A 15,130-nucleotide genomic window follows, 5' to 3' on the forward strand; every position below is an offset into this window, starting at 1 on the left:
TGTGAATCAAAAGTTCACAAATTCCCAAGGTCAGTTTAAAAATGCTTAACCATTCTGTGTGCTTCTGCAATTGAGTGGCATCATCTACACATTGCTTGCTGTGGCACAGGTCTTATTTTGATGTGCATATTCTGTGTCCAAGATTAGCCTTTTGGACCATCATGTAATCGATTGACTATCTTTTGGTTTACTTTCCTCCTTTTCTAGCCTTGGCTCTCCCATACGATTTTTTAGCTATCATGGAGCTTGGAGACTTTAAGCTGGCCTTCTGTGAGGATACAGGAGACCTCTCATTAGTGAAAAATTATGTGCAAGGGCAGGAGCGATTTATATGAAATATGGGTTCCGACGTGTCACCTAAACAATGCACATATCTTAGAAAAAGGTGGAATTCTGTTTAAAATGTAAAAATAAATCATTGTACTTGGATCAACACTTGAGCTTGAGACGATATAGACACTTCAATAGATTTTTTTTCCTCTCTGTTCAGTTCTGATGAATATGCTTGCTTTATGAAATGCAAGCACAAATGTGAAATATTTTATTCTTTTGTACTGCAGGTCTTCAGTCAGATTCAGTAATATCAATTAACAATTAAAATAATTGCAAATAACAACTAAAAATAACTGCAAATAAAAGTTACAGCAAAGTATTCGTTTGCAGGCTGCAGTATCATAATGTGACCAGCAGAGGACAGTATGAGCTCGACAATGAGGCCACTTGCATTGCATCACCCCAACCAACTGGCTCCAAATGGTAGTAGCCTTCTGGAAGTTATCAGTGGGATTCTATATAAATTAAATCAACATAAATTTATATAGTAAATCTATATAAATGGCTCATGTCCACAGTACTGCCTTCCACGGAGCTCAGAAATGTTTGGGCTGGAAAAGCTCAATCAATTTTTGAATGAAAGCAGCAAGAGATGAACTTGTGAATTATCTTTAGGGGAAAAGATTTCTGGGACCTGTAAGAATTATTTATGGCTTGTTTATTAAAGGCACTTTATGGTTCCAATATTGTGACAATTGAGTTGATCATATTTTGACTAGAAAAATGTATCTTATTAGAGACATTCTTTTATATTTCTTTCTTTTTTTCTTTTTTTTTTTTTTGCCAGTCCTGGGGCTTGGACTCAGGGCCTGAGCACTGTCCCTGGCTTCCTTTTGCTCAAGGCTAGCACTCTGCCACTTGAGCCACAGTGCCACTTCTGGCCGTTTTCTGTATATGTGGTGCTGGGGAATTGAACCCAGGGCCTCATGTATACAATGCAAGCTCTCTTGCCACTAGGCCATATCCCCAGCCCAGTATATTTCTTAATTTCTTTCTGAGTTATGTCTCCAAATTGTTACTTTATTTTTGAATCACAGTGGGAATTTTTTTCTTTTATACTCATATTCAAAGGCTTCAAGACTTCATTTGGATTTTTTGTTTTGTTTTGTTATTGTTTTTTGTTCAAGACTGGCTGTGTTCCACTGGCGATACATCTTTTGCTGGAACTAAGCATCTCACATTTTTCTGCACATGCTGGCTTCACACCCTGACTCTTGGATCTCAGCCTCATGAGTAGCTCGGATTACAGGCATGACTTACTGGTGCCAGGCTTTTAAACATTCTTTTAATCAAGTAAATTGAAAAGCACTGGCTGCAGCCTCTACAAAATGCCTCATGGGACATGATAGGACATCAATCATTTCCAATATCCAGTTGGATCATTCTTGGGTTTATTTGGAAAAGAAAGCATTTGCCTTTCATTACTATAGAAGCAAAGATCTATTGTTTAGTCACGTTATTTTTAAAATTGATCCATAGTTATACATATGTATGGGGTTCTCTTATCCATCTTGGGAGGACTTCTCAAGGAATCTTGTCAAATCATATTTAAAACAAAACCACCTTTTTTCTTGACCCTGTTTCTTTAAGACTAGTGTCCTGGCTGAAGGCTGAATCCTGAATGAAGCACTGAGCCAGCAGATACCATGATAAGACAGTAAGCTCTGATCCATTTCACGGCCTTCAAATAACTTTAGCTCCCAATACTGCAAATGTCTATAAATTAAATGATAAATTAGCAGAACTCTTCATTTGGGGACATATTCTCCGTATTAAAATGTCCAAAAGTTTCCATGAAAATAAATAAGGATTGTGCAATGGACTGAGTTTGCTTAGGAAATCTACAGGAATTACTGACAGATTGCTTCTGTTCGTTCTGGGTGTGAAGCAATTTCACTTGCTGCCCGCACACATTGGTGTTTGTGATGAAGCATTCCGGTTAACAAGAGGAAGAGAGAGCTGGTAGCAAGCAAGGCAGATGGTCAACACTGAAATGTTCCTCTCACTTTTGCCCATGATTTCCCCCTCCCTGGCTGTGGCAGACATACAAAGTGAATTTGTTGTGCTGTTTTAAACTAAATAAAGCATTTTCACCTAATGCCAGAAAACAAAAACAAAACAACAAAAACCAAGCAACCACATCCAAGGAATGACTTGGTTTGTTGGCTGGATTTCCCCTCCTCCCGCCGCCCCTCCCATTCCTGGGGCTAGAACTCAGGGCTTTGAGCACTGCCACTGAGATCCTTTTTTCAAGGCTAGGAATCTACTACTTGAGCCAAAGCATGACTTCTAGCTTTTTCTGTTCACCTAGGGCTTCATACATGCTGGGCAAGCACTCTACCACTAAGCTACATTCCCAGTCCTTGGTAGCTAGCATTGGTTGCACAGAAGATACTAGGAAATTGGTGGTCTCTAATAACAATCAGTTCAGAAAGAATATTCTTACTAAAAATGAAAGTTTCCAGAAAGCTGACAAGAATGGTGTGATAATGTTGGAAATGCACATTGAACAGGAATAAAACAAAACCCTTTCAAAGAATTATATAAGGTCTGTTGATAATGATGTTAAGCAAAAATAATAAGAGCAATTGGCAAGTGACACAGAAAAGCAGAAGAAACCATCAGTCAGGTGGTTTGAGGTATTGCTTCATGGTAGAGTACTTGCTTTGTACACAGGAGGTTGTGGGTTTGGTACCCAGCATTGCTTCCCACAGAAGTGCTGGTTGCCCAAATTTTTACTTTTTTAAGTGGATTTAAAGTCTGTGCTTTGCATCAGTGGCTCATACCATTAATCTTAAGTCCTCAGGAAGTTGAGAATTGAGGATCGCAATTTGAAGCCAGCCTGGGCAGGAGAGTCTGTGAGACTCTTATCTCCAATTAGGCACCAAAGAACTATATATTTAGATAGGGGAAGAAGGATGATGAGTATCACCTGGTAGCTTTGGTAGTTAAGTGAAGCAATTTTGCCATGCCACAATTTTTCAGAAGCTCTTACAAAGCACAGAGAGTTGAGATACCCAGAACTTTTTACATAAGCTTGCCTTCAGTAAGGATTTCACCTCAGTCCTGCTGTGAACACTTCTCCTGAAGACACTTAAAATCATGTAGTGACTCTAGAGATTGTTTTGTTTGCATAATGCAGAAGCCATAGTAATGTCCTCTCCCAAATATCCATGTCTAGTGTACACATTGTCTTGTGTAACAAAAAGAACTTTGGTAATGAGGTGCAGGACCTGGAGATGGGAGATTATTCCTGGATGTCTGGGTGGATCTGAGGGAATGAGGGGAAATGCTAAGGCAGAGGGCATTTCCCAGGGCTGGTCAGAGGGATATATGGCTTCAGAAGGAGGGCTACTGAAATGCCACAGTGCTGCCTTTGAAGCAGCAGAGAGGGGGCTGTCAGCCAAGGAGTGTGGGTGGCCTTTTGAAGCTGGAAAAGCAAGGAAACACGTTTTTTTTTCCCCTTTAGAGTTTCCAGAATGGAACACAACTCCAGTGACACTTTGTGGGTCGCTCAGGAGAGGCCTACAGGCTTTTGGAACTAGAAGAAAAAACAAATAAATCTGTGTAGTATCAAGTCAGCATGTTTGTGGAAGCAGGAGAAAATCAGTGCTGCTTAAAATGGTGCCGAGATAGGTATGCCTCATTGTGAACTGATTCAAGGCAGTGATTCTCAGAATCCAAACATGACCCGAGCCCACCAGCTCCTCACCGGCTCCTGGAGATGAAGGCTCAAACACGCTGGAGGAATCACTGCACGTGTTGGAGGCCTGCTCAGACAGCTTCTTCTTGCCACTGCCTTCTGATGACTTATGAGATTTTTTCTTGTTTTTTACCAAGATTTTGTACATTAAATCCATTGGGCTTGGGAGAGGAACTCCAGATTCCAGCTAACAAAAAGATAAGTGCAGTCCTGAACAATCCTTCTCCTTCCTTTCTGATCCCCTTCACCCCAACCCTCAGCCCAGCTTGAGATTCCAGGCCTTTCTATATTACTCTTTATCACCATCAACACAGCCCGTGAAACTATCCCAAGTGTGTAAATTGGTTCAGAGTGACATCCACCCTCCACCTTTTATCATCAAAGACATATTTGTATTACTGTACTGTAATTTTCCACTTAAAAATCTGTGTAAATAAAACCATAGATATGTATTGGTAGGTTGGATATATTAAAACTAAATTTACATGAGTTTATTTTTCCCCCCTCAATAGATGGTATTAATCCAACCATTGTGATATAGAGTAAGTAAGAAAATCCTGGCCTGGTACGAATGGTCAGAGGTCTGAAATCCAGAAGGAGGTCTGACAGGAAGAATTGATAACATAGAGCTGGAGCCATTGAGATCACTATTACAGATGTGGCTTTAAACCAGCCAAATCCTATCTTGGGCAAGGTGGCTCCACTGCACGCCTCTTTGGCGCCATGGAGATGGAGCTGGTATTTGGATTTCCTTCTAGGCCTGAGATTCCAGCTGCCATATTGGGTTGGGTTTGTTCTACTGTTTCATGCTCACCCATCTAATGGGAAAATCAATACCCCATGAGAAGGTGGATATAAGATATAGTAGCAAGCACGGGTACCAGCCACAAGATGGGCTTATTTTCAGAAAGTCTATTGAACTCCTGTAAGCCAGACCTCATTCTTGGCTTGCAGTGAGTCAAGGGACAGGTATGGACTCAAAGTTATCCAGAGATTAGGCCAACAAGTCCACAGGGGAAATAGCGACTTGGGGATATTTCTACTGCTTTCCTTCTTTTTTATTTTATTTTATTTTATTTTTTTTTAGCACAGACATACCATGGAATATTTATTCAGCCGTAAAGAAGAGAAGTTCTTCCATGACTGCTTTCCTTCTTAAAGCAGGGATTTGATGGTTAGAAGTTTGGGGTCATTTGCTCTACCCAGATAGAAATGCTGAGCAGACTGGGAGAAGCTCATCTTGTGTTGACAATGCTAGGCCCTTGAATGCCCAAGACCTCCTGGTTAGACTGGCAGACCCATAGCCCTACAGATCTAAGCCCTGATAGTGAAGAGTTTATTGCTCCAGAAGCCTTAGGGTTCCTGGTACTCATGTTGGAGGCTTATTGCTCTGGGCATTAACCACCAGGATCCCTGACACTTGGAATCCTTGGCTTTTTGGAGGCAGTCAATAGCAGCAGCAGGCAGAGCATGCTAGTGTCAAATTTCTGAGCAGGCCCCTGGTGTTTGTACCTCTGACTCTTAATGTGGGTAATGTTACAGCTCTTGGGCCAGGATGTTTGAACTTTGGCTTTGGGCTTGGCAGCTCCCTCGAACTCTTAGAACAACTGGAGTTCACAGTTTTTCACCATTAGATCTTCACAGCCTTTACTGCCTAATGCTTCCTGCCTCTTCTAGTCATTCTGTGTGAGTCTTCAGCTACTCTCTCAAAGCTAATACAGCTGCTAGTCTTGTAGTTGCCATGTTGCCAGTGCCTCTGCTCTGCTGCCACCTCTTCTTCATGTCACCAGCTCATTCTGCTCTGTTACTGATGACAATGAAGAGCAGAGTAGAAAGACCACCCCACTGGAGAGAAGCCTTTAGTTGGCTTGATTTTACAACATCAGGGGGCAGCATTGGAGGGCATCTCTCAGTGGACTCACAACAGTGAGCTCAACAATTTGCATATTTAGCCATAGTGGGCTGTACCAAGAGTATTTCCACCAATCAGGGTACAGTCCTCATGCAAATGAAGGATTCCACATGTACCAATCACAGGTCATCTTCTAGGCTACCCAGGAAAGTGCTTCCTGCTCTAGCCCAAATGGAAATAGCCATTAGAGTTCACCAAAACTTGCAAGGAAGATAATTAGGGGTAAGCTGTTCGAAACAGTTGTGTTTGGAATGGTGCCTTCTGAACATGGAGTCATGCTTGGGCAGTGAGTAGCTGTGGTTGTACTGTAGCTTCCTCAAAGCATCCTCAGAGTTACAAAAGCAGCTGGATCGCCATCTATGAAGTCTAGCCAGCCTCCAAATTGGGCCTCTATAGCTGATAGTCCTCAACAGTCAGCTAGCTACTAAAGAATGGTATAACAACTGGGAAACCAAGTTTCTCTGGTCCCATCTTAGCTTATTTAAGGGGAATTAATTTTGAGAGATTCTTACAGTAAAGACCTACCATTAACATTATCAATGTTTTCATAGTACTTAGCAGTGCTCTAACTTAGGCAAACACCCTTGTGGAGAGTTTAGGTCACTCTTTTTTCCTGTCTCATAACCATAGCATTAGAAAGCCTAAGTTCCACCTCAGGGGTACATGCAAAGGTAAGTACAAGTAGCCAACAGTCAGCAGGGAGGTGCAGAAAGGCAGCGAGTCTCCCCTATCCCCAGTCCTTCTTTCAAGGGCAAGCATTCGAACTTCTTACTGGGTATTTTTCCAGTGGCTCCATGAGAAGAGCATCCCCAAAGATCAGTCGGCAATATTCTGCCATCTTGGCTTGCTGCTTTGGGCTGCAGGAGAACAAGAACAAAAGACAAATGAATGGGGAGGCATTATTTATCACACACAGTGGTCATGCACTAGTTCTGGCATTAAGCATCAGTTTCTATCATTTTATCCCCTTGTAAGACATCCAGTACAGGTGGACAGTGGTGGATCAGCAGTGTGAGCCCAAGAAGGATTGGAAGGATGGATTGCCTGGAGATGGATTCCTCATGGGACATGTTCTCTTGGTTTCATTCGTTGGTGCTAAGTCAGCTGGGTGACACTTGCAGTGAGACTTTTTAATGGATTTAGGCAAAAAATTTTTGTGTGGAATTTATCAGACTGACACCTGAAAAGTGTTATAAGGAGGAGGGGGAAGAAGAAAGTGAATCGTTAGGAGAGAGAGGGTGAGAGAACCTCAGTTGTAGAGTAATCTTGTGGAGGAGTCCTCTAGGAAGGATAAAAGCAGAAGGCCTTGGGGGGGGAAAGATATCTGCCTGTAAAATGTGTGTGTGTGTGTGTGTGTGTGTGTGTGTGTGTGTGTGTGTGTGTAGAGATTGCAGGTATGCACTACCACGTCCAGCTTGTCTGCAAGTCTTTGGCATGAAAGAATGAAGCTGAGGGATATCTGAGGATCGAAGTTCAAAGCCAGCTCTGACAGGAAAGTCCCTAAGACTCTCATTTCCAACAAACTACCAGAAAATGGGAAGTGGCGCTGTGCCTCAATTGGTAGAGCACTAGCCTTGAGCAGAAGAGCTCAGGGACAGTGCCCAGGCCCAGAAATCAAGCCCCATGACTGATCAAAAAAATGAAAAGAGTGAAGCTGAGGAAGCGTGAGTCTGAGGAAGCTGCCAGCAAGAATCTCCCGTGACAGGTCAAGGCTGGAGAGTGGGGAGTGTTTTTTGAGCTGAGCTCCAGGTTCTCTGAACTGCTCTGGGTTGGTAAAGTAAGGATGATCCAAACTGTTTTTGGAATGTGACAAAGAATGTTGAGAACTATGGAAGGAAGTAATGGATACAATTGCTTTTGAAAGGCCATCTGAGCAGGGCTTGTGTAAGATGAGCCCAACAGCAAATCAGGGTCTGAGAAGGATGGAAATGAGCCCATGTTTCCCACTCAGTGCCATTAAAGGAACACCTGAGTCCTTAATGCAGAAAATGAGAAGGCCAGGAACCCTGTCCATTGGTTCATAGAAGTGATGCTCTGGAACCTTCATTTTGAACAAGCCTGTGATAATTCTGATGGACATGATCAATGGACCACAGCATTTGGGTCTTAGACTGCATTCAGGTCACCTGAGACCTGACTGAAATACAGGATTGGACACAGAATCTAGGGATAAGGCCCAAAGGGCTGCATTTCTAAGAGCTTCCCACCTCGGATGCAGAGGCTGCTGCTGTGTGGCTGAAGGACCACACTCCGCCAGAGCAGAGATAGATGCCTAAGATGGGGAGAGAGAGATGTAGGTGTCCAAGAAAAAAAGAGAATGGTGCTACTTAGTAACAAGGCTATTTATGCTCCTAGCAAATCCATATGCCCACCTGTGAAGAGAGCAAACCAGTGAGAAAAGTCAAAGGAAAACAAAGCGACTGTAATTGCAGGTCAGAACTACAGAAATAAAAGGCATTAACATTGCAATTAGCAAAAAGAAAGGAAAAAAATCCTTAAGGTTTTTAGAACATCAACATCAGCTACCATGGAAATAATGTGAATTCATAAATGTATTTTGAGCTTCCAGCCAAACTGGTTGTTTCTAAACCTTTGAAAAGCACACTGAATGAGCTGGAGGCCGGTGGCTCATACCTGTCATCCTATCTACTCAGGAGGCTGAGATCTGAGGATCTCAGTTCAAAGCCAGCTCTGGCAGGAAAGGCCGTGAGATGCTTATCTCCAGTTAACCACCAGAAAACTGTAAGTGGCACTGTGGCTCAAGTTGTAGAGCACTAATCTTTAGCTGAAGTGCTCAGGGACAGTGCCCAAGCCCAGAGTTCAAGCACTATGACCAAAAAAAAAAAAAAAAAAAAAATGCCGAATGTATAAACATCTGGCAAAGAGGTCCATTTTCTGACAAGTGAAAAAGTTAAAAAAAAGTTATAGATGAAAAATTGAGTCAGGCTGGGAATGTGGCCTAGTGGCAAGAGTGCTTGCCTCATATACATGAAGCCCTGGGTTCAATTCCCCAGCACCACATTTATAGAAAATGGCCAGAAGTGGCGCTGTGGCTCAAGTGGTAGAGTGCTAGCCTTGAGCAAAAAGAAGCCAGGGACAGTGCTTAGGCCTTGAGTCCAAGCCCCTGGACTGGTCAACAAAAAAAATAAAAGAAAAATTGAGTCTATAACACATGGAAATTAATGTTTTTGGCCCCAAATCTCAGAGTTGTTTGTGGACAAATCAGAGCTAATGGCTATTTTACTTAAATTCAGTGTCAGATTCTGCCTATGCAAACATTAGTTCTCTTATTAGTTCACAGTGAAATATTAGAGACAAATAGGACATGAAACTCTTCCTTTTTTTTTTTCTGTTACATGAACTCAGAGCCTGGGAACTAGCCATGAATTTTTTGCTCTCTACCACTAGAACCACAGTTTCCTTTCTGGCTCTTTTTTTTGTGGGGGGGGGGGGGAGGCAGTTAATTGGAGATAAGAGTCTCACAGGCTTTCCTGCTTGGGCTTGTTTTGAACTATGATCCTCAGATCTCTGTCTCTTGAGTAGTTAGGGTTCCAGGTAGGAGCCACAGGTGCCCCTCAGAACTCTTTTTTTTTTTTAAATATAAAGATTCCCAATTTCCAGAAATAATGCAGAGGAGGAGCAGGTCAAGAGCCTGCATTTGAAGTGTTTTCTGTGGGAGCAGGAAGCAGTGGGTGGGGAGGTAGAGTAGAGCTAAAGGCAGCATCTCCTTTGTCATCCATGGAGAGGTGATTTCAAACATGTGGAGTTAAAAAAATATAAATCTAGTAGATTTCTTCCAGTTTCTCCCCGCCCCATTGTGAGTTTTGGAAAAGTGGATTGAATTAGTGGAAATCAGAGTTTTGAATCTGGCATTTCATAGAAACAACCTACAAGAGGTGACGCGGTTTCACCAGAAAGGCCAATTTAGATTGTGTGTCTGGGTCTTGGGGATGAGAAGGACTGGAGATTCTATGTATGTTAATGAGAAAGAGAAGAAGGCGTGGTGAAGGGTGATCTTTGTCTCACAGGTTGGAAACTAGGAAAGGTGACCCACAAGTCAAGAGAAGAATTCTAACACTGAAGAGAGAGCTCCATCCTTTTCTGGGGGTGTCTGATAGCCCTCTGGGAAAGACTTATGTCTCAGCAATTTTGATATCTGCAGCAGAAGGACAGAGGAAATATAGGGCAAAAATTGTCTTCATGTAACAAGTTAGTCTTTCAGTCTGTCAATAGATTATTTCAGTGGTTTGGGTTATAATTGTGGTGGCCTGGAAAAACTATTTTCCTGTCTTCTTTTACATGTGTGAATCATTAATATACTTTTAATAGCTAATTTGATTTACCCAGAAAGGGAAGAATCCTAGCCCTACATTATTGTTTGCTTTTGTGTATGATTATGCATTTGTGCTACTTTGCAGTGCTCACTTTTGGATTTCTGCATGATTGATATGAAAAATGGCAAAAAAAAATCCTGTGGTTTAGAGTCACAAGTCATGTAAGTGTGGATATTTCTGAGCAGGTGCCTTACTGATGATCTGGTGGTCATAACTTTGTATTTTAGAGGCTTATGATACTTCAGTTTAGGTTTCGGAGATGGTGTTGGTTCAGGGCAGGAGTTCTGAAGCCAGGCTAGCTGGATTTGAATTCCACGATGTCATGTTTTAGCTGCATCACCTCAGTGAATTACATATGCACTTTGGGATTCAGTTTCTCCGTCTATACACAAGGACAATGATCATGGTTATTCTCAGCAGCATGTGGGTTTATGGCAAGGGTTGCATGAGCTCAAATACTTGGCAGATCTGTGAGACACAGCAATACTTGGTCAATAAATGTGAGGACATAGCTGGTGGCAGTAGTTGTTGATACCCTTCTGTCTACCTCAAGGTTGAATTCCCTGTAGCAGGTGGTGACAATTCAGAATACAATTATTGTCTTCCACTTGGTGTAATGCAATTAGACATATTCTTTTAAGAAAATAATTATGCTGGATCCCTTTATTAAAACAAAAAGAACAAATAACAAATGGATAAATCTGGAAACTATGATGCCTGCAAGATAAGTGTTAAAGCATTGCTTGAACCCAATGACAGTCAGATGGATAGAAATTCAAAAGAGCTCCAAAGAAGTCATTGGCAGATAAGAGTTGTTCTAGCAAATGAGGTATTTAACACAGCCACTAAAAGAGGTGTTCCTGTCTGTAGCAAGATAAACAGCATTGGGACAAAATAAATTGCATTCTTTTCAACTGACCTCAGACAGGTTCGAAAGAACCTGTGTGCCAAATGATTACATCACTTATTGGATAAATGGCTCATAATGAAACAGCATCAAGAATGAACTGTGAAGTGTAACAGGATTTCCAGTGAGTGAGCTAGAAACACAGATAAAAAATTTTATCTGTGCTCCTTTAAAGTTTAGTAATTAAAAAAAATTACTAAATGAATGGTAGAATGTGTTGCAAAGTGAGACAAAGAAAATCAGTAAACAGAGAAAGACTCTTCACAAGAAGGAGGAAAAAAAAAGAATTTATGAGCCAAAGTAGGACAAGCACTGCTGGCTTGGAGGTAAGAAGTGGTGGTGGGACCTTGAGAAGAACAAGCGGGCTTTGCAAGTGCTCTATACAGTAATGATGGCTCCTGGTGTATATTCCCTGACTAATGCTTTTCTTCCCTCAACCTGTTCTCAATATAGATAACAATTGTTTCAGGCGAGGTGCATTAAAGTGAGTATCTGATAAACAGATATGCACATTTAAGATATAAAAGTGTCTCCTGCTGTTACTTTGTGATAAAATGAACACAGATAGTAAGCCTAAATTATATTTTCTTTATGTGTCTCAGTAATAAATGTAGGCTATTTTGGAGCAGGAAAGCACTTACAAATAAGGGGAAAGCAATGGAAAGGTGGTTGGAGCATTTGGTGGATGAAGTTCTTTGGAGGGGTAAAGAGGCAGAATACAACTTCCAGCTTTTTCTCTACAGCCACAGGCACAAAGAGCCTGGTAAAGTTCACTGTTAATTTTTATGCAATAGAAGACATGAATGAAGGAGGGTTATAAACACATCTGGTTGCATTCCAGATCTGTAACAGAGATGTGTTATGTACGAAAATTTGTTCCATTACACTCTAAAAAGACATCCTATTTAAAAAGTTATAGGATAGCATGAAAATAGGTTCCAACAATCCAATGAACTATGCTAATGTTGTCAAGATTTCAGCAAAGATAAAACCATGTGACAAAAGAATACTATTAACTATTCTCCAATCCAATGAACAATTATCAAAATGACTTTTCTTAAAGAAAGGACTCTTCCCTTAGCATATGGAATACTTACGAATCCACATGGTTCTCAAATGAAAGGAGAATGGGAAAAGGTGAAGTCTTAAATGCACACTCAGCAATAGCTTCGATCACTTCCTGAAAATGAGAACACATGCATATTCAGTATTATCCCAGAGCTGTTTTATTTTACGTACAGGTTTTTTTTTTTCCTTTAGGGGTTAAAGCCATTAGGAAGGCAGGTTTTATTTGCTTGTTAGTCTGTTTGCTTTGGTGGTGTTGGGGATGGAGTCCAGGGTCTCATGAATGCCTATTTTCCACTAAGCTACACTTCTCTTACCCCTACTCTCACCCTTGGCCATGTGTGTGGTGGCTGCTTCAGTTCATAGAATGGTTGCAATAGGCCTAAAATGATGCCAAGGACTTATAAAAAGCACCACACTATAACATTTCTGACTCTGGATTCTAACCAGGTAAATAGAAAAAAAAGGCTGAATTTTGGTGGAAAGGGAGGTACAGTTATGAAGAAGAAAATTTCTTCTGCCTGATGAAGTGACATACACCTATATTCCCACTGTGCAGGAGATTGAGGTAGGAAGGTTATGAGTTTGAGGCTTGTTTGGAATATATAGTGAGATTAGGCTCCAAAACAAACATGTAAACAAACTAAGTAAAGGAAGATGAAGTGGAGGAGAAGGAGGAAGAAGATGGGATTCCTCTATTTATTAATCATATTCTCTACTTTTACAATGAAAGAAATTGAAAACATTATAAGATTAGGGACAATATGAGTAGGCAAAAATTTCACCCATTATTCCTCTTTTTTTTTTTTTTTTTTTTGGCCAGTCCTGCGGCTTGGACTCAGGGCCTGAGCACTGTCCCTGGCTTCTTTTTGCTCAAGGCCAGCACTCTGCCACTTGAGCCACAGCGCCACTTCTGGCCGTTTTTTGTATATGTGGTGATGGGGAATTGAACTCAGGGCCTCATGTATATGAGGCAAGCACTCTTGCCACTAGGCCATATCCCCAGCCCCGTTATTCTTCTTTTTAAGACAGATTATGGATAGCATTTACTGATATTTACTTCTGCTCTTTTTTTTTGACATGTTTTGTGATTTAGAATTAATTTCAGTTCATTATCAATTGGTATTATTAAAGTTGTCATTAAGACATAACTGAGATGTGTTCTGGATATCTAGGGTATTTAATTCAATCATTTTTAGAATATTCATACAGTTTTTCAAGCATCATGTCAAACTAACATAATTTCAGCATCTCAACAAGAAACTGTAAAACCAGAAGTCATGTCTCTTCTCCCAAATCTACACAAGCAATCACTCTTCTGCAAACACTAAATTAACGTATTTTCCTAATTCCAAATATTCTGGTGTTTGTGTGTGTGTGTGTGTGTGTGTGTGTGTGTGTGTGTGTGTGTGTCTTGGAGCTTGAACTCAGGGCCTTGCCCTCTTGATTAGCTTCCTAGCTTATAGCTGGCACTCTACCTCTTGAGCAATGTTTTGTATGTTGCTGGCTAATTGGAGATGGAGTTTCACTAATATTTCTGCCTGGCTTTGAACCACAATCCTCCAGGTCTCAGCCTCTGAGTAGCTAAGATTATTAGATGTGAGCCAGTGCCCAACTCCAAGCATTCTTTCATTATAAAAAAATATAAATAAACACAACCATGGTGTCTGACATCTTTCACAAAGTTTATTTGTGTTGTAATATGTTTCAATAATTCTTTCTCCCCTCTCAATTTTTATAAATATATTTCAGGGTTGGGGATGTTGCTCCATGACAGAGAGTTTGCCTGGCATGCTCTATCTCCTGAGTTCTACTCTCAGAACTGAAAAAAAAGTCTATGCCCTAAGCTTCAATAAATATATAAAACCCTAGAAAAACAGAAGTATATTTGATTTAACTATTTCTCAGTGATTAGAGATGAGCCTATTTTTTTAGGAATGGATTCTCAGAGTAGGAACTTATTAAATGAAAGAATATGAACTGTGTCATAATCTCTCACACATCGTCTCCAAATTAGTTTTCATTTTACAGTGCCTAGACTATCACATGAAGGACTGGACTGTAATACATATTCACTGGCTTGTGTACTTCATTTCTCAAAATAGTTTTCTCATTTATCTGATGTAGAGAGGCAATCTTGTTTATTGTTTAATTAGAACATCATCAATGCTATTTTGGTTTCACATTCCCATATACTGGTGTTTAGCTGCATTTTTTCTTTGTATACTCTCCATAAGCAAGAAATTTTGCTCTCATTCCTCAAGCCCAACTTTCTTCTACTCTCTTCTCTATCATTCCTATACAATACATAGCTCCCTTTACAGCTATGTTATTAAGCAACTTCACTTGTCCCAGAGTATAAATAAGGCTTTCTAATTCTATCCTGCATTTGCATACATCATCTAAGAAGTATCTGCCTGCATAGATTGAGAAGCCTGGCTCTTACTGTTCCTTAGAAGTGAACTCACAGATTGCCTTTCACTCATATCAATTTAAACTTTTATGGTGGCCAAGTCCATCAAAATGAGTACACTGTAAATAGCAAGGGACACCAAAATGTGCAATTCTTTATTTCACTTATTGTGCACAGGCTGTGGGTTCAAATAGACTGATATTTTACTCTTACGACTTACAATTGGCATGACCTTGAGAAAAATCTCCCCATGCCCCTCTGTGTGGGTTTGCCAATTTGTAATGTGGGGAGTGAGAGGCTGCATCTCACAGATCCATTGGGAGGATAAAAGAACAGGAGGTCACCTCCTGGAGTGATTTCTTCTTGGGCAGATATTCTCAAACCCACTGCATTAACATGCTTTGCTCTCTTCACTTACCCTCATCCTTGCCTCTTGGACTCCAGAGTTGCATTAAGCGAGTAT

At 40.8% G+C, this 15,130-nt stretch overlaps 1 protein-coding gene across 3 annotated transcripts in view; it reads right to left on the minus strand.

Moving 5' to 3' along the window:
- Plcb1 (phospholipase C beta 1) overlaps nucleotides 1-15,130 on the minus strand; it is a 616,577-nt gene that overhangs the window by 128,993 nt on the left and 472,454 nt on the right. For all 3 annotated transcript variants that reach the window (XM_048348812.1, XM_048348814.1, XM_048348813.1), the window contains 3 exons: nucleotides 12,287-12,369; nucleotides 6,721-6,805; nucleotides 4,046-4,223 (listed from right to left, as the gene is read on the minus strand). In XM_048348812.1, the coding sequence (XP_048204769.1) occupies nucleotides 4,046-4,223; nucleotides 6,721-6,805; nucleotides 12,287-12,369 (346 nt within the window). The remainder of the gene's footprint in view (nucleotides 1-4,045; nucleotides 4,224-6,720; nucleotides 6,806-12,286; nucleotides 12,370-15,130) is intronic.

Source organism: Perognathus longimembris, chromosome 6, assembly GCF_023159225.1.
Source record: "Perognathus longimembris pacificus isolate PPM17 chromosome 6, ASM2315922v1, whole genome shotgun sequence".
Taxonomy (NCBI): Eukaryota; Metazoa; Chordata; class Mammalia; order Rodentia; family Heteromyidae; genus Perognathus; species Perognathus longimembris.